We start from the raw sequence: 24584 nt of genomic DNA, 5'->3' as shown, positions 1-24584 counted from the left end.
GAGGCGCCGTTGTTGTTAACGGAACAAGTCTACGAAAATAAATTCTTGGAAAATGTCTCACGCTCGACAGAAAGCAGCCAGGATGTTCCCGTTCGGTGAGCGTTCAAATGGAAGTATGCTTGTACTGTATTTAGACGCTCGGGGAGCTCTGTGATGGTTTACGGGAGGCTTACTGTGCCTTTAAGTGCCGGTCAGGAACATGTGATTGATCTCAAGGATAATTTTGTGCGCGTACGTGTGTGTAGGTTTATATTTTCAGCGACCAGGTCTCGGTGTTTTTGGTCAATGTTGTGTTGTTATCATAGCTGGGAACGCACAAGTTCATCACAATAATCTGACGGAGCTGATTAAAATAAACAACTTGAGTTTGTGCATACTGTGTGGAATGGTTGCATGCTTGTTTCTCCTCGTTTGTCAGAATTTATTGTGGGGTTGGGTGTGTGTGTGTGGGGTGTGTGTGTGTGAATGGGGGGGGGGGGGGGGTTGGGGGTGGGGGGGGAGTTGACATGTTACAGCCACTTTCTTTTTATTGTAAACGATCAAATAAACCAGATTTGTCCAGGCACTGACCTGCGATAAGATTGTCCATTCATTCAGGCACACACCATAAATAACAACTTGGTTACTTTCTGTGCGGCATACTGGGATTTGTTGTAGTTTGTTTTGTTTTGTTGTTGTTGCTGAATTAATTTTGTAGGTTGACACAAGTGTGCTTAAGACAAGGAAAATTAAAAGAAAACATTCCAAAATACGATTAAAGTTGAAATGCTCTATAAAATCTTTAATATGCAAAAGTTAAATCGAAGCGCGCGCACACACACACACACACACACAGACACGTACACACGCACATGTACGCGCACACGCACGCACGCACACACACACACACACACACACACACACTCAAGAATTGAGACTCAAAGTGGTTTATTTGTTAAATACACTTCTTGTCCATTACTGCGAGGTGAAAGGGGGGGGGGGAGGCGGGGCAGCGGAGAGGAACAGAGAGAGATGCTAGTAAACAAATGGTCTCTGATTTGATGTTGGTTTCATGCAGCAGCAGATGTACAAACAACTCGACAAACACCTCGCATCATCGGGGAAGTATAAGTAACACAGCCAGATTATTTTTTCCATCTAAATGGCAGTTATTCCGTCGGTACACCGGTAATTTAATTCACATATTTATCAGGGGAACTAATTAAAAGTGACTATAATTATTAGTTCGGCAACGGTTGACAAATAGGTACTCTCCCTTGTCTTGCTTCTTTGCATCACGATTTCCCTCCCTTCCTGGTCACGTACTGCACATGCTTTTACATTTAGTGATTTACAACTGCGATTCCACTAACTGGTCTTGACACTTTTCGCATTCATCGCACCTTCGCAACACTGCCTGTGGATTGTGACAGGGGAGTATGCAGCAAAGCAATCCTGATTGCACAGTGCGACCAGCGACAAGCTATCCAGGATCTGCGCCGGAAAATGCTAATACTTTATTCCGAACCTTGGATTTATATTTTTTACAGGTCGACCAGCAGGAAGGCATGCCAACACTACAGAATGCCGATCACAAGTACTGCTGCTAGGTACGATAAATCCGCACTTAGCAGATTGATCCACACGGTAAGGGAATCGCGATGTGTGTGTGTGTGTGTCACTGTGTGTGTGTGTCACTGTGTGTGTGTGTGTGTGTGTGTACGTGTGTGTGTGTGTGCGTGTTTGTGTGTATGTGTTTGTGTGTGTGTGTGTGTGTGTGTGTGTATATATGTGTGTGCGAGTGTGCGTCCATCCCTTCACCGGAACATACATACCCAAAAATGTGCGTTTAATTTTAGTGCAAATCAATTTGGGACAAAGGCTTTTTAAAATATCACGGGGACGGGAACCAGATGGGGTAGCCGGCCAGAGAGATTCGGTTTATCAAATCTCCTTCGTCTACACATAAGCTTTTACATTCCGATATACATGGACAATGTTTTTACAAATAAGAAAGAATACAGAGAAGCGAAGTCAAAATACGGCAATCTGTACCCTTAGGCTCATTTTTTTCGAGATTCACACACATACAAAACAAAGTTTCCAAAAGGAATGAAAAAAATCCCGGGCTATAAAGACATATCACAGTTTTACCCTCCAGAACTAGCGTGTTTCATGATCATATATTCTTTGTTCAGAGCTGATTGCAGAACATGTACCACTTTCACAAGGTATACCACACGTTGGAATAACCTATTAAATAGATGAATAAATGCAAGAAAAAAAACAACAAGCAAACATACAAACAAACAATCAAACAGATAAACAAACAATCAATTAATAAATTAGAAATGTCAAAAATGCATCATTCAATGCATCAACCGTCGAATTGAAGTAAATACACCCAACCGTCGAAGAGATTCAAGAAACCAGCGTTTCGACTTGAAAATAATTTCACACATTTTCCTCGGTTTGCGAAAATGATTCTATCAGTCATTATACATGAATATTCCGGGCGCATGTGCCAAACAACGCGAAAGTCAATGGAATACATCTATAGTTTTAGTTTTGATTGCACACTTTTTTTTCTCTATAGACGGTATACATAAATAAGAATGCGTTACCCGTCCAGTAACGCCGGATCCTTTTTGTCGGACGTAGAGACCTTGATGGTAGATTCCGCCCTTTGAAAGATGTTGCAAATGCAAGAATCATGAATCAAATCACAAAAGTAAAGACAAGGTCCTGCTGGATCATAACAGAAGCTGCACCGCCAATATGGGTGTGGATGCTTTAGGTCTTACAGTTCCATCCTTTGGAAAGCACTGCCAATACGAAGCTTCAAAACGCAAGAGTTCCGAACAAAAGACAGGATCCTTCTATAAATATAGGCTTAGTTGCAACGACAACAACGTATTTTGACGGGTGTGGCGGCTTAAATATGAGTAAAATAACAGCAATTGGAACAACAATTAATAAGAGTTTTTGGTCTTTAAAAAGATACGTAGGTATCGCAGTTCAATCCTTTGATTAGCCCAGTCAAAGAACACAATTTCAAGCTTCAAGCTTAGAATGTAAACTGTTCAGTCTGCAAATAAGAGAAGTATGTCATCACGATTCGCTCTGAAACCTCAGTCGACACCTCATAATTATACAGTCAGATTTTCTTCTTCTTGGGACAGTGAAGGCGATATGCTTCAAACCACTAGCTTTTCAAAACTTCTTCCGACGTCTTGTGGTAAAGACTGATTCAGCATCGTGGAAACCTCTTCCCTCGCACTTTTCACAATGCTCGTGGTGAGATTTCTTTCCCCTCAGGCGGAATCGCAGCCACCTGACGACTGGGACCAGGGACCCCGTTTGTCCCTGTGGGCCCAGTAGACCCATCAACACGCTGAATCCAAACAGAGAGTAGAATAGGGAGAAGCCGATGGTCGCGAACATGAAGATGCCGAACTGAAACAATAATGAACAATATTTTGTTGGTCTTCAAATAGCTACGAATAAAGTGCTGGTTTTACGAGGTATGCATGCATTCTTAGAATATTCATGGAATGTATATGTTTTTGTTGGGTGTGGGAGGGGGGAGGGGGGGAGGAGGAGGTGTGTGTTTGTTTTGCTCAACATGTTTTGCCCGTGTGGATTCGGCGTGCTCAGTTTTCGTCCCCCCACCCCACCCCCCTTATAAATTCACTCAATGCAATTGCATGTTTGCCAAAGACACAGGCATAGTCTCAAGCGGGCACTGCCAATTTATTATGCTTTTTTTCGTCTTCCGAAAATATGCACATCAGAGCGTACAATTCATCGCGCCACCACAGTAGTTTGCCCCAGCTTTTGGAGCCTACAGCGTTTTCCCCGGAAAACATCTATCCCTTACCTGCAGAAAGAAGAGAATGACAGCAGCACACATGAAGACTGATGCGCCTAGCGTTGTCAAGGCGCCCGACAGAACGGAAATCCCCACGTGCTCCAACATGTCATGTGTGCGCGTGAGGCGGTCCTGGGCCGCGGAGGCGTGGTATCCTTCCGCCAGATGCACAACGTAGTCCACCGCCAGTCCCACCACCAGGGACAAGTTGAGCGATTCCAGAACCTATATGATAACAAAAACAAAAATGATCAATCGGCTCCAAAACACTAGATAGCACCAAGAGATCTGAGTATGTACAGAGGGACAGAAATACAGACTTGAAACCAAGCATAACAGCCTCTCTACTATGATAGAGTACCGTGTTAGGTTCGTCTTCACAAAGAACACATCTCAAAATGTTTACTCTTCTTTCAGTATGTGTCGTCACTTACACGGGCTGTTAACAGATATTGCCAACAGAAAAATCATCAAAGACTGGATAAACATGTACAGCTCTTGAAACGAATGATCACAGACAGTCACATAACGCACCCCAAGTTTCCTCCCAGCCATGGGGATGAGACCGACCACAGACAAGGTCACGACCCCTATGTTTAGCGTTGCCAGGAGACCGGTGAAGACGTTCTTTGTTGCCAAGGTGATGACCACAAAGGCCAATACGATTCCCACGTAGATGCCTTGAGTTGCTGTGTCCACAAGTTCCTGAAACATGTGATATGAAGGAAGCTTCTTTGAAAACGACGCAACGCTGTTTATACCAGAATTTCAACAAAAACTGGCCTCGCCTTTATTGGCTTGACAAAAAAAGATGAACTGGACGTTTAGAAATGAAGCTTTTTTTTCTTCATTTACACCCCACTGCTAACAAGCGTTTGAAAACAGTAGATTCACTAACGTCTGAAGATATTCGTTTTGTCAAGGATGCAAAAAACAAAGTCTGCAAAAATAAGCATCCCCTCATCCACTTGTGTCCAACAAACCGATCGATGAAGTAAATCAGTCAGTCAGTCAGTCAGTCAAGCATTCAATCATTCAGTAAGTCAGTCAGTCAGAAAGTGAGTGAGTAAGTGAGTGAGTCAGAGAATCAGTGTGTCAGTAAGTAAGTTACGAACGAACTCCCCCACATTATCAACCAAATCACGACTGGCTAGCTAACTAACTTAATAACTACTGTAGCTTACTGACAAACTCAAAAACTAACTAACCAACTAACCAGCTAAAAAAAAAAACAGGGACGAAATAAGATCAATCTGAAAATGTTCAAGAAAAGTCGATAAACCCCGTATTGCGGGAAACGAAGTCATCATACTTCCGATTACCTTCTGCACATTGAGGAAGTGCCAGGGGTTACCTCCCGTGGGTGTGCACTGAGACATCCCCGACAGCGTGCTGGGCATCGAGTTACTCTGAAATAATCCATCAAATTGTGTCTGAAAAGTGAAGAACCTCGAACACAAACATGCAGTTTCTTTAGCCACTGACTAAGAAACTGTTAAAGTTTACCCTCAAAAAGTTGATACGAGCAATTCCTTTATGACAGCCTGGAAGACATCGATTTACTCTGAAATATTCCATCAAATGTGTCTGAAAAGTGAAGAACCTCGAACACAAAGATGCAGTTTCTTTAGCCACTAACAGCAACTGACTAAGAAACTGTTATAGTTTACCCTCAAAAAGTTGATACGAGCATTTAATTTATGACAGCCTGTTAGACATCAATTTACTCTGAAATAATCAATGAAACGTACGTGACAGAAACAATGGGAAACCAAGGAAAAAATATGTGCAGCTTCTTTTGAATCTGACTCAGACTTTCCACATAACTCTAACTTGATGTGGTTGTCGTTATTTCGAGCCCTTACTTTCCTTTGATTCTTAGATATTATCATTAGACCTCTGCCTCAGTTCAGTGAAGGGCTTAATTGACATTAACTTGCGTATTGTTTGAAAGTTCATGGCCACTTCTGCAAATTGACCGAAGAAAATAAAATAAATCCTACAACATGCATGTAACATTCCTGGACTAGCCATAGGAGCTGGTCGTCTGGTCTTCGCCCCCTCCCTCTCCTCCACCCCAGCGTTATCTGCTTGTGTCCGTAAAAACGCAGTCCTTCTCGTGAAAACAGTTCTGCTTGATATCAAAGATCCGCCCAAGCTTTTACTTGGGGCAAGACCATCCCTCCACTTTGACACATACTGAAATACACCACCTATAATGCTTCGTGTCCAGAGTTAGAATTTTTAGATGAATGAATTTTTCAGATTGCCGAGAAAGCTGATAAGGAAACAGGTCATCACAAAATCCCCACTCTGACCAGAAAGGATCCAGGCTGTGACTGCGGAAGGACAATGAGTGCTGTGAACTGTGACTTGGAGGACAATGGGTGATGTGTAGTAGGTGTGAGCGATGGTAGAGTAGAGGACGTGTGATTGGCGGGGGGGGGGGGGGGGGGGGGGGGGGGGTTATGATGTAATGTAATGTATGATGATGTACTATGTGTCGATTGCGTATGTATGGGGGTTATGATGTAATGTATATATGTATGATGTAATTTAATGTACGATGATGTATTTGGTGTTTGATAGTGTATGATTGTTAGTTGTAGATTATAGTACGATGTTTGATGTTGTAATGGTTGTGCGTGTGTTATGATGCAATATGTTATGATGTAATGTGTGATGATGTAGGGGAGACCGAGGCTAGTCCGCCCCCGGGGCACATCCGTCTTTGTCTGTTTATTCTTACGTTTGCCACCTTTTAGTCATTCACACCATGTGAGAGTGGTGTCCCTTCTTCCCGCCATATCCTGCAGAAGTTCAGAGGTTGCGCGCCCATATATCGTGAGTACAGATCACAAAAAGTGTTTTTCTTCATTTTTGTAACATGAATGCATTGGAGTTGACTTAGGTTTTGATGCATTACCTCTGAGAACAAATACTTAGTCTTGGTGTCGAGTGAAAGTGCGTTAATTAAGGTCGAGTTCTGACGAAAATGTTGCTTCTTCCTTCCCATGTTGTGCTCGCTATCTGGCACTAGAGTTGCCTGCCCGTGCGGGGGCAAGTCCGCCTATTTCTCATGGGGCATGCGAACATAAAAACTGTCTGCACATTCATATCAGCTACACATTTGTCTTGATGTAAAATAAAAAAAATCAGTCTTCTAGTTCATCAAACTCGCCAGTTATGCTACCAAAAGCATAAAAGTAGGCGGACTAGCCCCGGTCTCCTCGCCAGTTATGCTACCAAAAGCATAAAAGTAGGCGGACTAGCCCCGGTCTCCCCTAACGTAATTTTGTGTTACATTCTTTCGTATTTTGTCATTGGCATTTTTGAACCTGAATATTGAAGGGAATTGAAAAAGCTTTCCCACTAAAGCTTGCCCACTACTAGTCTTGTACATACTATGGGATGAGAGCGCCGGACTTGCCCCACCCTGTAGGCGGACTTACCCCGACTTGGGGTAAGTTCGCCCACGTTAGGGTAGGTCTACTTAAAGCAGTATGTACAACAAATGTTCATGCGCACATAAAAACTGTCTGCACATTGATATCAGCTACACATTTGTCTTGATGTAAAATAAACAAGAAGAGCAAACGCTCGATCGAGTCACTTTCGCAGTTCTGAATATTATATGAGGCATCAGATGGACAGGAAGAAATTGCTATTCACAACACAATGAGTCACGTTCACATAAAATTTGAGCCCGGTCACTTTTATAGTTTCCGAGAAAAGCCCAACGTTAAGTTGTGTGTTGCCGAACAGAAAAGGCTAGTTATCTCCCTTGTTTTTCTGATAACGTTCGTAAAAGGCTACAGATGTAAATACTTTGATGTAAAGAATAATCCTACAAAGTTTCAATCACATCCGATGAACTTTGTCAAAGATATAAAATGTCTAATTTTTCCTTTGACGCTGACCTGTGACCTTGAAAAAGGTCAAAGGTCAACGAAACCATCGTTAAAGTGTAGAGGTCATTGGAGGTCACGACTAAACAAAATATGAGCCCGATCGCTTTGATAGTTTCCGAGAAAAGTCCAACGTTAAGGTGGTGTCTACGGACGGCCGGACAGACTAACACTGACCGATTACATAGAGTCACTTTTTCTCAAGTGACTCAAAAATCAGTCTTCTAGTTCATCAAACTCGCCAGTTATGCTACCAAAAGCATAAAAGTAGGCGGACTAGCCCCGGTCTCCCCTATTCGGTGTTTGATAGTGGATGTATGCTTGTTAGTTGTAGATCTAGAACGATGGTTGAGGCTGTAATGTTTGTGCGGGTGTCATATGTAGCCGTACGAGGGTTCCAGTGTGTGAGTTGTGCATGGCCGGGCGCTAGAGTGTTGCATGAATGAGTAAGTGCATGTGGAGTTGTATGGCTGGGTAGATTGTGGGTTGCGTACGTCCGAGGGGCACATGTAGCCTGTGTGTCTGAAGTAGTGGGTATGTTTGCGTAAGGGTGTGCTGATATTGAACTTCAGTTGTTGCTTTGTAAATGTCTATGTATCAGTGTATTATGTCTTGCCACACACATGCCAAATTTCCTTGTATTGATGAGGACAATAACATTTCTTGTATCTTGTATCTTGTATCTTGTATCATTGTTGGTGAGTGCCCAAGCCGAGGGAAGGCGTAATCTTACATACAAGCCTGGCAAGATTTAAGATGGCGATCGGAATCGTTTACACTTGAAAAGACTGTGGATGTAACCTACCTCTTCCTGGATGAAGCCATCCCATGCTTTGACGATGGGCAATCCATCATCGAAGCTAAAGGTGCCGAACTTGAGAGTGGTTTTCACCACTACTGCAGCGTACAGGAGTTTGGTACCCCACAGAATGTCTGCACAAGACAATAAATGCAATTATGCTATGAATTATTATTTAATCGTCACATTAATGTTTGCCCCCCCCCCCCCCCCCCCACCCACAAAGTGATTCTATGTAGTGCTAATAGTCACGTTTGCATCTTTTTGCAATATATAAAAATTGAAAATTAAAGTTTGCTTATCTTATCCTATTTGATAAATACTGTTGTAGTTCCATAAACTGTGGAAAGGTGTTTTTAAACCCGATTAGTCTTACAGCAATCCAAAGGTCCAATGACTTTGAATGAGAACAAAAAGATGTTTCGTCGATTTCTTGGGAGATGTGAGATGAACTATATTATCAAAGCGAAACAGAATTATTAACTGACACCAGTGTGCCACATAGGAAATTAATTCAGCAGAAAACTCCACTCTGCACAAAACGCAGCCAGGCTGTTGATTTCCTGTATGTGTTCAAGTGGAAGAGTGCTCTACATCCGCGTAAAAGCCTGGACAGATCGATGATGGTCTGCTTCATCGTTCACACGAGACGGAGTGTACATATGCATGTATGCATGGCAATTGTCCTTGTTTTTATAAGGACAGTAACATTTTGTCACGCTCATAAGAACAATACCTATCTCAGTGTTAGGCCTTTTTGTAGTGAAACTACAGGGGAAGCTACTGGAAGGGTATCTATCATATCATGTGTTACAGATTACAAACTCTCAGACCATCGGAAACCAATGCCACGGTAACGTAAGCAAAACTGCCGATGTCGTTTCTTGAGTTGAGGCACTTTTTCTTTATGATACAGGAAGACTTGTTTTTAGAATGTGAAAGTATGCAAAAGCTCTGTGTTGGTTGTTATACAGTTTTGCTGATTGAAAATGTTGCTGTCAGCTCTTTATCTCACGTTTATCCAGCTGTCATCGCTCGAGATAGACAGTTTGCAACTTATAACTAAAATGAGATAGGCAGATTGTTCAGAAAGCAAAGAAAGTTTTTTGTGTTTTTCTCAAAACATCAAAAACTGACATAGGCAATTATCTTATGAGCGTGACGATTTGGAGTCTCGAGTCTATGTTCATTAGCGGCCTACCAGGCCTGGAGGCAACGGGACGGGTGTCGAACTTGTCTGTGCCTTCGCCCAGCAAGTCAGAGTACACCCTGAAGTCGTTGTACCTGGTCTCATGCTTATACCCGTCGTGCAACCAGTATCCCATCACTGTCTGTTGAAACAACCATCGCACTTAATTTAAAACATTATTTGCAATTCTCTTTGACGGTAAAATTCCAGGTATGTGAAATAATTATCGTCCTTTATCTAAAGCATTCGTTTTCATTCTCTTTGACGGCAAGATTCTTCGTATGTGATCTGTATCCCATCACTGCCTGTTGAAACAATTATCGCCGTTTAAAGGCACAGTAAGCCTCCCGTAAACCATCACAGATACGGTCAGGCTTTTACACACAGAACAAACACCCTTTCATTTAAACACTCACCGACTGAGAACATCCTAGGTGCCCTCCGTAAAGAGCGAACAATTTTCAAAGAATTTATTTTTGCGTGGTTTATCTTACCCCTGAGCCATCGTGAACCCGTGTGATCCAGTTTCCCTTTTTCACAATGTAGTCGTCAGTTAGTCATTTGAATGCGACTCGATGTGAGCTTATCTACAATAGCACGTGTTTATGCACGAAACAAACGGCTGTGGTTCACAAGAACTCTAGCGATGGCTTTTGACTGTTGAGAGGAACGGCGATATGCATAAACCGTCGTCTGCTACGACCCTTGCGTGACCCTGCTTCCGGGCTTTTCTTTTTTCAAACTTTCACAACTTCGAATTGTACTGATCTTGTCTTGATGAAAAAAGAATTCTTTTATGATTAAAGAATGTTTGTGTAATAAGCTGTCAATTTATTATTTAGATTTTAAAAGTTAGATCTAGCGCAAAAACGCACCACGGTCCAAAAACATTCTGATAATCATCGATCCACGACTATGGCCAGTTTACATTGATAGAATGAGACCCGAAGGGACGTAACTCATTTTTGACCTGAGTTCAGGATGGGTCCAAAAAGTGTTCGAGACAGTCTGCAAAATTAATTTTTTAAAAATTGCTCGCTCTTTACGTAGGGCACCTAGGATGTTCCCGTTTGGTGAGCGTTCAAATGGAAGGGTGTTTGTACTGTGTGTAAAGCCTGACAGTATCTGTGATGGTTTACGGGAGGCTTACTGTCCGGGCGTGATTTCCGGTATTGAATATTCATAACAGCCGTCCAGCACCAAAACGAGGCGCCATTGTTGTAGAGGAGCAAGTCCACGAAAATAAATTCTTTGAACATTTCTCACGCTCGACAGAAAGCAGCCAGGATGTTCCCGTTCGGTGAGCGTTCAAATGGAAGTATGCTTGTACTGTATGTAGACGCTCGGGGAGCTCTGTGATGGTTTACGGGAGGCTTACTGTGCCTTTAATTACTGTATTGTATTTGCTAAATTATCTCTTCTTCTTCTTCTTCTGCGTTCGTGGGCTGAAAATCCCACGTACACTCATGTTTTTTTGGTTTTTTTTTGCACGAGTGGAATTTTACGTGTATGACCGTTTTTTTTACCCCGCCATTTAGGCAGCCATACGCCGTTTTCGGAGGAAGCATGCTGGGTATTTTCGTGATTCTATAACCCACCGAACTCTGACGTGGATTACAGGATCTTTTTCGTGCGCACTTGGTCTTGTGCTTGCGTGTGCACACGGGGGTGTACGGACACCGAGGAGAGTCTGCACACAAAGTTGACTCTGAGAAATAAATCTCTCGCCGAACGTGGGGACGAACTCACGCTGACAGCGGCCAACTGGATACAAATCCAGCGCGCTACCGACTGAGCTACATCCCCGCCCAAATTATCTCTTAAAGCGTAAGATTTTACCAAATTTACGAGACATAGCACACAAAAAACAAAAGAAACCCCAAGGCTCCCCTCGTCTCTGCTCAATCAGCTACCATTATAAAATTGCAAAGCATCCTAGTGTCATGTTTGACATGTCCGTAATGCATAGAAACAACAACACTTGTATTAGTAGATGTTCAGACATCAAATCTGTTTGGAGATAATATGGGGGTATGCTTGTAATTGCTTGACGTTGGATGCACGTGCACTGACCTCGAAGTACCTGTAGAAGAGCGGAGACACCGCTGTCAGGTTGTATGTGTCGATGTTGCCATGGACCAGTGCGTCGACCTTGACCTCAGTAGTGGGTAAGCTCAGGTCTGGGCTCATTGGATACTTTGTAGTATTTTTGCTCTCTGTCTGTTAGACATAAACATTTTATATCAAAATCGGCTTTAGAGTTAAAAAAAAATCTCAGATTCAATCAATTTTTCTTCAATCAAGCGCTCGAAATCAAGCATTATAAATAAAATCCCATGCTATCGTGGGTCCATTTCCAACGGAAAATTCTTCTGAGCAGAAAAGAGGTTTTGTAGTATGGCGACAGTCCATTGAGTTCCCTCAAGTAATCAATGATTATTTTGAACATAGATTTCGTTTAACCATCTAACCAATCAACTTTCGTGGTGCAAGTGAGAAGTTTCCAGAGAAGGAGTGTATATATATTAAAAACTTAATTCAGTCAGTGATAGAGACAAAAATACACGAGCAGGGTACGACGACCCCTCTGAAGGTGAGAATTGTACGTACCTCCATATATTCGTTGATCCTTTCAACGAAACATTGAGTTTCCAGTCTGTTTGTCACTGCGTTGCGTCGAATCTTTAACCTTTCTACGTCGACATCAGATAAGTTCTGTAGTCTGGCGCAGAAATCCTGAGGAAGGTCGAAATACAGTTGCAGTTTAAGGCACATTCCTTCCCGAAACAGTTCGGGTCACCATCCAAATCTTGCCAGGCTTTTACATGGGATAAGACCATCTCTCCAATTGGTCACATACCAAAATTAACACACTGCGCTCTGCTTGCTTTGGTGAGTTGAATTTTTTTCTCATGAATTAATTTATGAAAAAGCCACAAGTGGATTTTACAAAAAGAATTCAACTACAAATATCCACTGTGCATCTAGAGAGCAACCAGACAGTTCATTTTTGATATGTGACCAAGTGGAGGGATGATCTTGTCCCATGTAAAACCATGGCCCGATCTGAGATGGTGAGCCGAACAGTTTTCACGTGAAGCAATATGCCTAAGACGTACATCAGATGGTTGAACATTGTTTTGGCACACAGAAGGAATTGAAAAGCATGTAATAAAGCGTGATATTGCTGCCGCCAACACGTAGACACAAAACTGCAGTTCCTTTGTCCTGTAATGTACATTTAAATCAATTCAACATGCGTTTAACTAGTAAGTGGAGAAATAAATTAAAAACGCAAAAACAGTCTAGTTCTGTTATTTGTTGACATTCCTCTTTAATTTGATTTGGAATTGTGTACAGAATGATATATTTATGTATGTTTTTGTTAGGCGCTTAGAACTGTTTTAGGATTTGCGCCATATAAATATTCTTATAATAATGATACTTATTATTATGTGCTCTTTCTACTACACCGTCTTGCGCGGGTTGAGAAAAGAAGTACTTCAAATCTAAACACTATCGAATCTCTCAATGCATGATCTTTCCTGCTATTCTTACCACGAGCGCAGACTGCGCGCGCTTGGGGTTGAGGTCAAAGCCATCGTCCCAGACGGTACGTCCCGTGCAGGCGAAGTCTGTGTTGCTGCATTCCTGCAAGTCCTGGTTCTTCAGACCATACACGATGTACACCTCGATCACGTCGTCCTGAGCGCTGGGCTTGAAGCCGTACTTCTGGAGGTCTACGGCCTTGGAGTAGTGATGGTTGTCTTGGTAATATTGTATCTGGACAAAACGTCGGCGTTTGAAATCGTAAGCTGTTTGTACACGGAGGAGTCGACTAGCAAGCGATAACACGAATGATTGCATCAATATAAGTGCTGAGGCGGTTATAAACGAATAAATGCGTCAGTAAGCCTACACAAACCGTTGTAAACACACACATTATGTATTAGCACACATTAATACGGTAAGAAACAAACACATATGTTAGTGCAAAGATGTTTAAACAAAACACACACAACCAAATCGCTAAGTGAAAAAGACTGTTAAACAAACAAATTTATTACGAGTGAAGTACGAGGATGTTTTCAGACAAACAAAAATATGATTGCATAGATGTTGTTGAAAAACACACACGCATAAATACCTAGACGGTCATAACAAAAAGAACTAATTGTAAAGGTATAAAGGGAGGGGTGGAGGAGGAGAGAGTGAGGGGGGGGGGGGGAGGGGGGGACATAGATGAACTGGAGAGGGCGAGAACTCCTCAACATTTACTCACAGATTGTTCGTCTGGTTTGATCCTGGCAGCAAAAACGCTGAACATGACAATGAGGGCTGCGCAGACGGCAAGTAGTGCGAAGCGGATGATTCTGTGGGTCAGCAGTTTGTAAAAAGGCCCGCGAAAGAATCTGACAATCGGATGCTCGTTCTCCATTTTCGCTGGGATTTCCTGACTGTTTTTGTCACGACATCTGCATAGAAAGAGTAATCTACTTGAAACCACCGACAGCTTTAATGTACTTGCTGCACTGTTGAACTCCTGTTTAAAACAGCTTGCACTACCGTAAAAAGGCTTCACAGTATGGATGTTCCAATATAAAGAAATCCGATGCCCATTGTCAGCAGTGTTCATATGTTCTACTCAATAATTCAATCTGTGCAAAGGACGCTCACTGCGTTTGAAAAAAAAAACACGCCGAAAAAAGCGATTGTTTTGACTCTCGATTTACTCCTTCCCTGTTCAAGGGACACAACTTCATATGGTGTATTGTTGACGGAGAGTCAACATCACCAAGCCAGCACAGAAGCGGAAGATGGTCACACGTCGCAAGCTACGAGACATTGAGACAGATGCTTTTCGAGACGAAGCTGCCCTGCTGCTTGCCCAGCGAGACCCGTCCTCTGATCCCGCCCATTTCTTCAGCTTGACTCTGCGCCAGCTCCTCGACAAACACGCCCCGCCATCCCTATGCGCAGTCTCTGAGCGACAGCCGGCTCCCTGGTTCTCTGGGGACATCACAGCCGCCAAGATCGAGAGACGACGAGCGGAGCGTGCATGGCGACACTCTGGCCTGGAGGTTCACCGGCAGATTCTCAGGGATGCGCTGCTTCGAGTCACGCAAGCCATCACTGCTGCCAAGGTCGAGCACTTCCACGACCGCATTGCCAACGCCTCATCATCCAGGGAGCTGTTTTCCATCATGTCCTCTCTCCTAGGCTCCTCCCCCGCTGCCCCCTTACCCACTGCTCACCCACCACAAGATATCCCGGAGTTATTCTCGGAGTTCTTCAAGGACAAGATTGACAAGCTTCGGAGAACACTCGATCAGCAGCCCTTCGTCCCGTCCCCACCCTCCCCCTCCTTCTCCGGCTCCCCCCTCACGTGCTTTCAGCCTGTCACTCAAGTCCACGTCAAGCGACTCATCACCAAGACGGCCATCCAAACCTGCGAGCTAGACCCCCTGCCAGGCTTCCTCTTCACCAAGTGTCTGGACAAGCTCCTGCCGTCTATCTCCCAGGCCACAGGCGTCGTTCCCGACTGCTTCAAGTCTGCCGTTGTCCGCCCACTCATTAAGAAGCCCGGCCTTGACGTCAACGAGTTGAAGAACTACCGTCCTGTGTCCAACCTGCCCTTCCTCTCCAAGGTTCTGGAGCGTATCATCCTGGAGCAGTTGAGCGCCCACCTGTCTCGGAACTCGCTGATGCCAGTGTACCAGTCAGCGTACCGCACCGAGACGGCGCTCCTGCGAATCACCACGGACCTCCTGAACGCAACAGATAGCGGTCTCGTCTCTGCCCTTGTGCTGCTGGACCTTTCCGCGGCCTTCGACACGATCGACCACCAGCTACTCATCGATCGCCTCAGTTCCACGTTCGGCATTCACGACACCGCCCTCTCTTGGTTCCGGAACTACCTCCAGAACCGCTCTCAGACTGTCACCACTGATTCGTTCTCTTCTCAGCCTGTCCCTGTCCGCTTCGGCGTCCCACAAGGGTCTGTCCTCGGCCCTGTCCTTTTCACCCTGTACACCCAACCCCTCTCCCTGGTCATCGAACGCCACGGCTTAAACTACAACTCCTTTGCCGATGACACGCAGCTCCAGAACAGCGCCAAGCCGGAGGACGTTGACCATCTCCTTGGATCCATCTCTGGCCGTATAAAATTTCATCTCACACGGCATCACTGCAGAGCGCCTAGAACTGTACCCACGGAATATGCGCGATATAAGCCTCATTGATTGATTGATTGATCTCCAGTTGTTTCACTGACATCAAGAACTGGATGACTGAGAACAAGTTGAAGCTGAACAGTGAGAAGACGGAGGCCTTCTCGTTGGAACACGACAGAAGATTGCTTCCCTCACTGTGACCGACCTCCAGCTGGATGACGCGACTGTTCCATTCTCCCCTGCTGTCAAGAGCCTTGGCGTCTTTCTCGACTCCACTCTCTCCATGCAGACACACATCTCCTTCATCATCAAGACCTGCTTTTTCCACCTACGACGCATCGCCTCCATCCGTCGCTACCTCACCCACGACGCCTGTGTCAAGCTGGTTGTCTCCCTCATCTTCAGTCGTCTGGACTACTGCAACTCCCTTCTGGCTGGCCTCCCCGCCTCATCCATTCATGGACTACAACGAGTTCAGAACGCTGCTGCCAGGCTGGTGTTGAGGAAGACGAAGCGAGACCACATCACCCCCCTACTTCGCTCCTTGCACTGGCTCCCTGTCAACACCCGAATCTCCTACAAACTGTCCACTCTGGTCTACAAGTGTCTCAACGACTCTGCTCCCGAGTACCTTCAATCCTCCCTGGACCTGTACACCCAGCCCTCCGACCGTCCCCTTCGTTCTGCTGCTGACCCACTCCGCCTTCACATCCCTCGCTCGAAACTCGCATCTGCTGGTCAGCGTGCATTCCCCTCCGCGGGCCCCTCCGTCTGGAACTCCCTGCCGCTTGAGCTTCGCCAGAGCCCCTCTCTTGACGCGTTCAAGAGTAGGTTGAAGACTCAGCTCTTCCCGTAGCTGGCTGCGACTTTCATGTTCGACGTGATGTGTTGTGCCCCAAAAGACATTCTTGTGCTGTGCTCTGTGAGAGGTGTTTTCTTTGTGCTTAATATTATTTTGTTTGGACCTAGCTATTGATGTGTACATTGTTGTTAAACAGTTGTTTGTTGTATGTGTATCAGGGTTTGCTAGTGTGTGATAGGGTTCGTGTCCGTCTGTAGATGTTAGTTTCTTTGTTAGTCCTGTGTTGACAACTCTTCGACAAGCGCTTAGAACTGTACCCACGGAATACGCGCTATATAAGCTTCATATTGATTGATTGATTGATTGATTGATTGAGTTTATGTGGCATGCAAAAACTTGAACTTTACCCCACAAGTATTTTCTAGTTACCTGAAACAAGGCCACGTCCAGTGTTCGAAGTGGTTCATGACGATGACGGTTGGGAAGAAGATGACGACAGACATGTAGTTGACGAACACGAGGATCCCGGAGAACAGTCCGAAAGACTGAATTGCGATCAGGGGAGACAACGCGTTACTGAGGAAAGCCGCCATTGTTGTCAGTGACGTGTAGAGGGTGGCGCTTGCTGCTCGCCTGCAACCAACAAAACGGTGCATTTATTTAATTTAATTTTTATTTTATTAACTACTTTATTGGTCCGTTGCTGGGGAATTCAGGTCGCTTCCTCCAAGTGGAAATTTAGCTTGCAGCAATTAGAATCACACTACTCAGGACGGGTGAGTGCACGCTTACGTGTGGTCAGGCAACGCTGCACTTCTGACAGAAGTACCGAGGTATTTTACGTGACACGGCGGTGGCACCGGGTCGGGACATGGATATCGCTTTTGAGTCACCTTAAAGTAGACCGGCTGAATCATCAAGTGCACTAGCAACTGAGCTAAGGCCAAAAAAAACCAAGAAGAGCAAACGCTCGATCGAGTCACTTTCGCAGTTCTGAATATTATATGAGGCAGAATAATCCTATAAAGTTTGAATCAAATCCGATGAATAGTTTCAGAGATATGATATTTCAATTTTTTTCCTTCAAGACATACCTGTGACCTTGAAAAAGGTCAAAGGTCACCAAAGCAGACGTCAAAGTGTAGAGGTCACTGGGAGTCACGTTCACATAAAATTTGAGCCCGGTCACTTTCATAGTTTCCGAGAAAAGCCCAACGTTAAGTTGTGTGTTGCCGAACAGAAAAGGCTAGTTATCTCCCTTGTTTTTCTGATAACGTTCGTAAAAGGCTACAGATGTAAATACTTTGATGTAAAGAATAATCCTACAAAGTTTCAATCACATCCGATGAACTTTGTCAAAGATATAAAATGTCTAATTTTTCCTTTGACGCTGACCTGTGACCTTGAAAAAGGTCAAAGGTCAACGAAACCATCGTTAAAGTGTAGAGGTCATTGGAGGTCACGACTAAACAAAATATGAGCCCGATCGCTTTGATAGTTTCCGAGAAAAGTCCAACGTTAAGGTGGTGTCTACGGACGGCCGGCCGGACAGACTAACACTGACCGATTACATAGAGTCACTTTTTCTCAAGTGACTCAAAAATAGGTCTGTTTACGGTAACATAGGCCAAAAAAATAGGGTCGGTAGGTCGGGATTTTTTTTTTTTTTTTTTCTCCAAAAAACCATATTTTTACGTTATTTTGCCAAAAAAACAAGATTTTTTTTTTCCCCAAATGCCCAAAAAAAGTCTAGGGTCGCGCGAAAAAACTAGGGTCGGTCGGGTTACCGTAAACAGACCTATTTTTTTTTTTGGCCTAATAGAGGATCCGCACCCCACCCCTCCGGTTGTACAACAGTTAGTTCTGACGTATAGGAGGATTAATTGACACCAGAGTGGGGTCAACAATTTGCTTGATGGTATTTCCTGCACTGGACATTAGTGAATATATCGCTTGAAAATGGGATTTTCCTTCCTTTTATAGTTAACCCAAAATATGACAATTTACACAGATCGAGACAGTCATTGTTCACCTCGACCGCTGGTGCGTTCTCGGAGGAACACCGACTGTCTCGATCCGTGTAGAATGTCATATTTTGGTCAAAAATACAAACGACGTTTAATATCTACCGATAACACGCCGTCAGACGGTGCTCCAGAGTGGGGAAGTTGGAATGCTCCGTGGCTCGCCACGTGTCGATGAAGACGAACACGTTGTCCGCCCCGATGCCAAGAATGATGAAGATGGACAGCACGTGAAAAATGCCGAAGTAGCGGTACTGGCAGACGAAGCGGTAGATGAGATTGGCGATGAAGAAGCTGCTGAGGATGCTGAAGATGCCGAAGCCCGTGATGAAGAGAGATCGTGTCATCAGCAGCATGAAGAGGAATATGAAGCAGAGAGAACCAGCGGCCAGCAGCATGTCGAAAATTACCTGAAATAGTTTGAGGGTAAAAATCTGTCAACTGACTTTTTAGCTGTGGACATCAACATTGGAAAAAACCCACAACTTAAAAGTGGAGTTAAGATGTAATGGCATCTGGCCAGAAGTAGCAACGTTGTCGGTTAACTTTTTGCCGTAATATAACCGAACTCCTAAAATATATACATGAATTTCCAAAAAGCCCACAATTCTGCTTTTGAGTGAACTTTACCTGATTGTTCTGTAGCTGCTGATCCCTCTGTGACGAAGAGCACAATAAGGATCAAATGGCTAAGAGCGTCTCCTTAACGGCATGAAAATAAAATTATCACGGTAACTAACTAGCTCTGACTTAGGCAAAATGAATCGTGAAGGGTAGCAGTAACTGTTATCAAAGGACAAAAAACACAGTGACCCTGAACTCAAAAAGAAGCCGTGTGTGCAACATATTCACAGGTAAATAATCAGTAAATGGTCAATGGCAGTAGGGTGAGAAAGCCAGTGTTCATGCAGAACTACAATCATATAATAATCAAGAAGGGCCTGGAGCGAACAAAAAGGTTAAACAAAATCCAGCTATCTATCGAGGAGCCCCCCCCCCCCCCCGCCACACACACACACATACTGGTTTTCACACACACACACACACACACAAAATCACACACACACACACACACACACACACCTAAAGTGTGGATGGTTACCTAAGAGGCGGCACTGGGTGCAGTGCCTTTCTAGTGCACTTGCACTACAACAGCACTGGGTGCAGTACTCGCTCCGGCATCGAAGAATTTTGCACTAAAAAATGCACAAAATTTGACCTATTTCGTCGCCTATAGAGGACGGAAAGAATGTCATTTTCAACATTGTTATGACATTCTTTCCGTCAAACAAGAAGAGCAAACGCTCGATCGAGTCACTTTCGCAGTTCTGAATATTATATGAGGCATCAGATGGACAGGAAGAAATTGCTATTCACAACACAATGAGTCACGTTCACATAAAATTTGAGCCCGGTCACTTTTATAGTTTCCGAGAAAAGCCCAACGTTAAGTTGTGTGTTGCCGAACAGAAAAGGCTAGTTATCTCCCTTGTTTTTCTGATAACGTTCGTAAAAGGCTACAGATGTAAATACTTTGATGTAAAGAATAATCCTACAAAGTTTCAATCACATCCGATGAACTTTGAGGGCCCCAAAGGGGGGGTATCATCACGATCACGGGAAGGGAAATTTTAGCTTTCACGATCACAGTTACCTTGATTTTTGTTTTCACGATCACGAACACCAGTGGCAAATCACGGTCACGGTAAAAATTGCATGTACAGAAAGCACGTGTCAAAGTAAACACAACCACACAGTAATTCGCTCCTCTGGATCTATTGTTTATTCAACACAAAGTGAGAACTGTTGCACTTTTTTATTATTATTTTTTGAATTCTCTTTCATACACACATAGAAATACATATCATGATTTGTAATCAGTAACAAGAATGTTGTTTTCATTGTTTTCTCTCTCTCTCTCTCTGTCTCTCTGTCTCTGTCTCTGTCTCTGTCTCTCTCTCTCTCTCTCTCTCTCTCTCTCTCTCTCTCTCTCTCTCTCTCTCAACTCATACACATTCAACTCCCACACCTTCACTCACACACATGAATATATACTTGCACAATTTCACATTTCCAGAGCTAAATCTTGTAAACCCATTTTCTCAAAAACTATTGGGTGGATTGAAATTAAAGTACATGTATGTGTGATGGGTTCTTTATTTTCAACTTTGCCATACAATTTGAGGTACACCATCGCCTGGTTTCATGGCCTTGAAAAACAAACAGGATTGCTACAGGCCAAAAATGTTTTTACCTGAAAGAAGCGCGCAGTGCCAGTGGCGAAGCCACAAGCCTGAGCCAACTAGGGGGGTCCGGGGGCATGCCCCCCCGGAAATTTTGTCAAAAAACGGTTAAAATCTGTGCAATCTGGTGCATTTTGGGCATCATTTTCAGGGCTGTAATAGTGTTGTGATCTTGTTAAAAATCCCATTTTAGCCTCCCTCCACCACCATTCAACACACCTCCAAACTGGTGAAAACAACACTACTGTGCGCTGGCTTCATTGAGAACGGCGCCCGGTCGCGTTGTGCGATATTCACACGGATCGTTTTTGCGGAAATTGTTCAACTTCACCGGAATAAATTTGACTTTACCGGATTTTGAAAACGGCTTTATCGGATTTCCGGCAATTACCGGAAAAGTAGCATGCCTGACAAAATCCCCAACGAACATGACTTTGATCGTCTTTGACATGAGGATCAAGTGACCCAAACTGGCACGTCTCCCCACCATTGTTTCTGAATTTTAACCCATTGTTGATATTAAAGTTTACAGGCGCTAAAATAAATCCAAGCTTAATGCAAAGAAGCGACAATTAGAATCTATGCCAAGCGTGTCCACGTTGCTGGGATTAAAACCACATTTCTAGTTTCGGTTTTGGCTACACGCAGACTCGATCTCAAGCCAGTCGAGGTCACACTGAGCGAGTGACAGCCGGACGTGGTAATGTCGACAATGTCAATGATCTCACTCAAACTCAAAGATCTTGAACAAATGTCAAGATCTTTGCCTACATTCAGAACAGTCATAGAGCAACATAGATCAACATACCTTGATAGTTCGTCTTCGGAAAGACCGACCCGTAGCCTGACCTTTCCACCAAGGAAGGCATTCTCGCCGCCTGCTTTGGTCTGGCTTGAATCCACAAAATATAACAGAAGTTCGATGACAGTACCGCTGCACGCCATTTTTGATCTTCGAATTCGAATTTGACTGAATGCACTCAAAACTTTTGCACGAAGCCCTTCCATTGGATGAAGTTTGGCAGCCTTTTGCAATTTGCCTTCTGATTGGATCTCTTTTTTTGTGTGATTGGTTCTCTTAAAGGGAAGCAATCGCTGTCAAAATCATATTTCTGAATGTGTTGTTGCTTCCCTTCAATCGGGATTGGCTCCTTGACGAAAGAGGATCACAGAGTGATATAGCTGTGAAAAATGTACGTTGAAAATAAAATGCTTTGCAATAATGCCCATCACGATCACGAAAACAAATGACGATCACGATCACGAGACTTGATTTTTTTGTCATCACGGATCACGGGCAAAGTCCCATCACGATCACAGAAATGGAAATTTCGGCAATCACGGTCACAGAAAGGTCAAAAAACGCCTATCACGATCACGATTTTAAACCCTTTGGGGCCCTCAACTTTGTCAAAGATATAAAATGTCTAATTTTTCCTTTGACGCTGACCTGTGACCTTGAAAAAGGTCAAAGGTCAACGAAACCATCGTTAAAGTGTAGAGGTCATTGGAGGTCACGACTAAACAAAATATGAGCCCGATCGCTTTGATAGTTTCCGAGAAAAGATATAAAATGTCTAATTTTTCCTTTGACGCTGACCTGTGACCTTGAAAAAGGTCAAAGGTCAACGAAACCATCGTTAAAGTGTAGAGGTCATTGGAGGTCACGACTAAACAAAATATGAGCCCGATCGCTTTGATAGTTTCCGAGAAAAGTCCAACGTTAAGGTGGTGTCTACGGACGGCCGGCCGGCCGGCCGGACAGACTAACACTGACCGATTACATAGAGTCACTTTTTCTCAAGTGACTCAAAAAGTCAATTTAACGGTGTTAAATGAAGCGACCATCCACACAATTAGGTTGCCATCCAGAGTTTAGGTTGCCATCCACGTGTGGATGGTTGCCTTATGGTGATTTAGGCAACCAAACCTGTGGAAACGGGGGTACACACACACACACACACACACACACACACACACACACACACACATAAATGCAATAAATATGTTAAATTAAGGGATGAATTTAAAGAAGATGCTTCACATATCAATTTGAAATATGCTAACAAAAATCCAAGTAACTTATTTTTAGAAGACGAAGTTCAAGTTCGTCTTGGCAAATTTGTTACGGATTGTTTTAGCATTGTATAATGCATTATTTGTTGTTTGTTGTGTCAATAACTTTACTGGTTCATGACAATAAACATTATTCTATTTTATTCTATTCTATTCTATTCACACACAAACACACACATGCACAGACAAACACACACACACACACACACACACACACACACACACACACACACACACACACACACACACACACACACACACACACACATGCACACCTGTTTGAGCAAGGCAGCAGCCGTGAGCTGAACACTGGTGAAGAGGAAAGCCATGTCCCCTGCACCGTCGTCCATTGCGTCCTTCAGAATGGGCAGGAAATGATCCTCCTCGAACGTCCTGATCTTCTCCAGCTGCGTACTCTTGTTCTCCGACCTCAGGTCATACCCCACCAGCGGGTACCCGAGGTAGAAAAGAGTTCTTGTGACTGAGGATCTGACTTCACCTTGGCTGACCACTGCGTCCTTTCCTAGGTGAAACTGTAGGGCCTGAACAAGAAGATGGTGGTTTTTTTAAAGGTAAAGGAGTAGACTGACTAGTTGTATTCTAACCTGAGACGTACAAACACAGACACACCCCAATTCCGTGATATTATCCACCTTTCAAGATCTTTTTTAAAATTAGTTGTTTCTTCAAATCTTTAAACCTTTGAGACCAGCTCAACGTGAATACGTCAAATAGATGTTTTGATCATTGACGCTCTTCTCTGTGTAAGTATTAATTCAAAGGAGGAAAAGACACATGAAATAAATCGCAAAGAGAAAAGGAAGATCGCGAACATACGCTAACCCAAACAAAGTTGCACGAAACGAAGGTAAATCAACAGGAAAGTTTGGGTTGCAGCTGACATTTTTGATTCTGTCTGTATAAACTCATCACTGAGATAAAACTGTAGTACCACGGCAGCATACACATTTTCAAATACAGAGATAAACTTGACACCCAATGCAAAAAAATCAACGTGACAGCTACTACAAAAAGGTAATTTTGACAGCCAATGCAAAACAAGAAGGGCAAAGCCCATACGACTCACATGCTTGACCTTGACCTTTACATGACCTTGACCTTCAGGATCAAGGTCAAATAACTAAACCTAGCAATGACATCATACACTAAAAACTGCTTTACACATTTTTCCTACCAAAATATATGTGACCTTGACCCAAGGTCAAGGTCATCCAAGGTCATGCAACACAAAGCTTTTAATTCAAGACATAGGAAGTACAATGGTGCCTATTGGCTCTTTCTACCATGAGACAAGGTCACTTTTACTGGTTCACTACCTTATTTTGGTCACATTTCATAAGGGTCAAAGTGACCTTGACCTTGATCATATGTGACCAAATGTGTCTCATGATGAAAGCATAACGTGTGCCCCACATAATTTTTAAGTTTGAAACAGTTATCTTCCATAGTTCAGGGTCAAGGTCACTTCAAAATATGTATACAATCCAACTTTGAAGAGC

The 24584-nt window shown here is 43.6% G+C and overlaps 1 protein-coding gene across 1 annotated transcript in view; it reads right to left on the bottom strand.

The window, feature by feature from the left end:
• Positions 1 to 910: 910 nt before the first annotated feature.
• Positions 911 to 24584, bottom strand: part of LOC138953499 (protein dispatched homolog 1-like) — a 75736-nt gene continuing 52062 nt past the window's right edge. Inside the window, exons 5-17 of the mRNA XM_070325338.1 lie at positions 23340 to 23606; positions 18851 to 19155; positions 17151 to 17354; positions 14029 to 14221; positions 13305 to 13529; positions 12357 to 12482; positions 11820 to 11966; positions 9759 to 9888; positions 8564 to 8691; positions 5173 to 5259; positions 4385 to 4555; positions 3860 to 4075; positions 911 to 3435 (exon numbers count right to left, since the gene is read on the bottom strand). Of these exons, the coding sequence (XP_070181439.1) occupies positions 3193 to 3435; positions 3860 to 4075; positions 4385 to 4555; positions 5173 to 5259; positions 8564 to 8691; positions 9759 to 9888; positions 11820 to 11966; positions 12357 to 12482; positions 13305 to 13529; positions 14029 to 14221; positions 17151 to 17354; positions 18851 to 19155; positions 23340 to 23606 (2442 nt within the window). The 3' untranslated portion in view covers positions 911 to 3192. The remainder of the gene's footprint in view (positions 3436 to 3859; positions 4076 to 4384; positions 4556 to 5172; positions 5260 to 8563; positions 8692 to 9758; positions 9889 to 11819; positions 11967 to 12356; positions 12483 to 13304; positions 13530 to 14028; positions 14222 to 17150; positions 17355 to 18850; positions 19156 to 23339; positions 23607 to 24584) is intronic.

This window comes from Littorina saxatilis, linkage group LG17, assembly GCF_037325665.1.
Source record: "Littorina saxatilis isolate snail1 linkage group LG17, US_GU_Lsax_2.0, whole genome shotgun sequence".
In the NCBI taxonomy this organism is placed as follows: domain Eukaryota; kingdom Metazoa; phylum Mollusca; class Gastropoda; order Littorinimorpha; family Littorinidae; genus Littorina; species Littorina saxatilis.
This window is presented reverse-complemented; position numbering and strand designations above follow the sequence as displayed.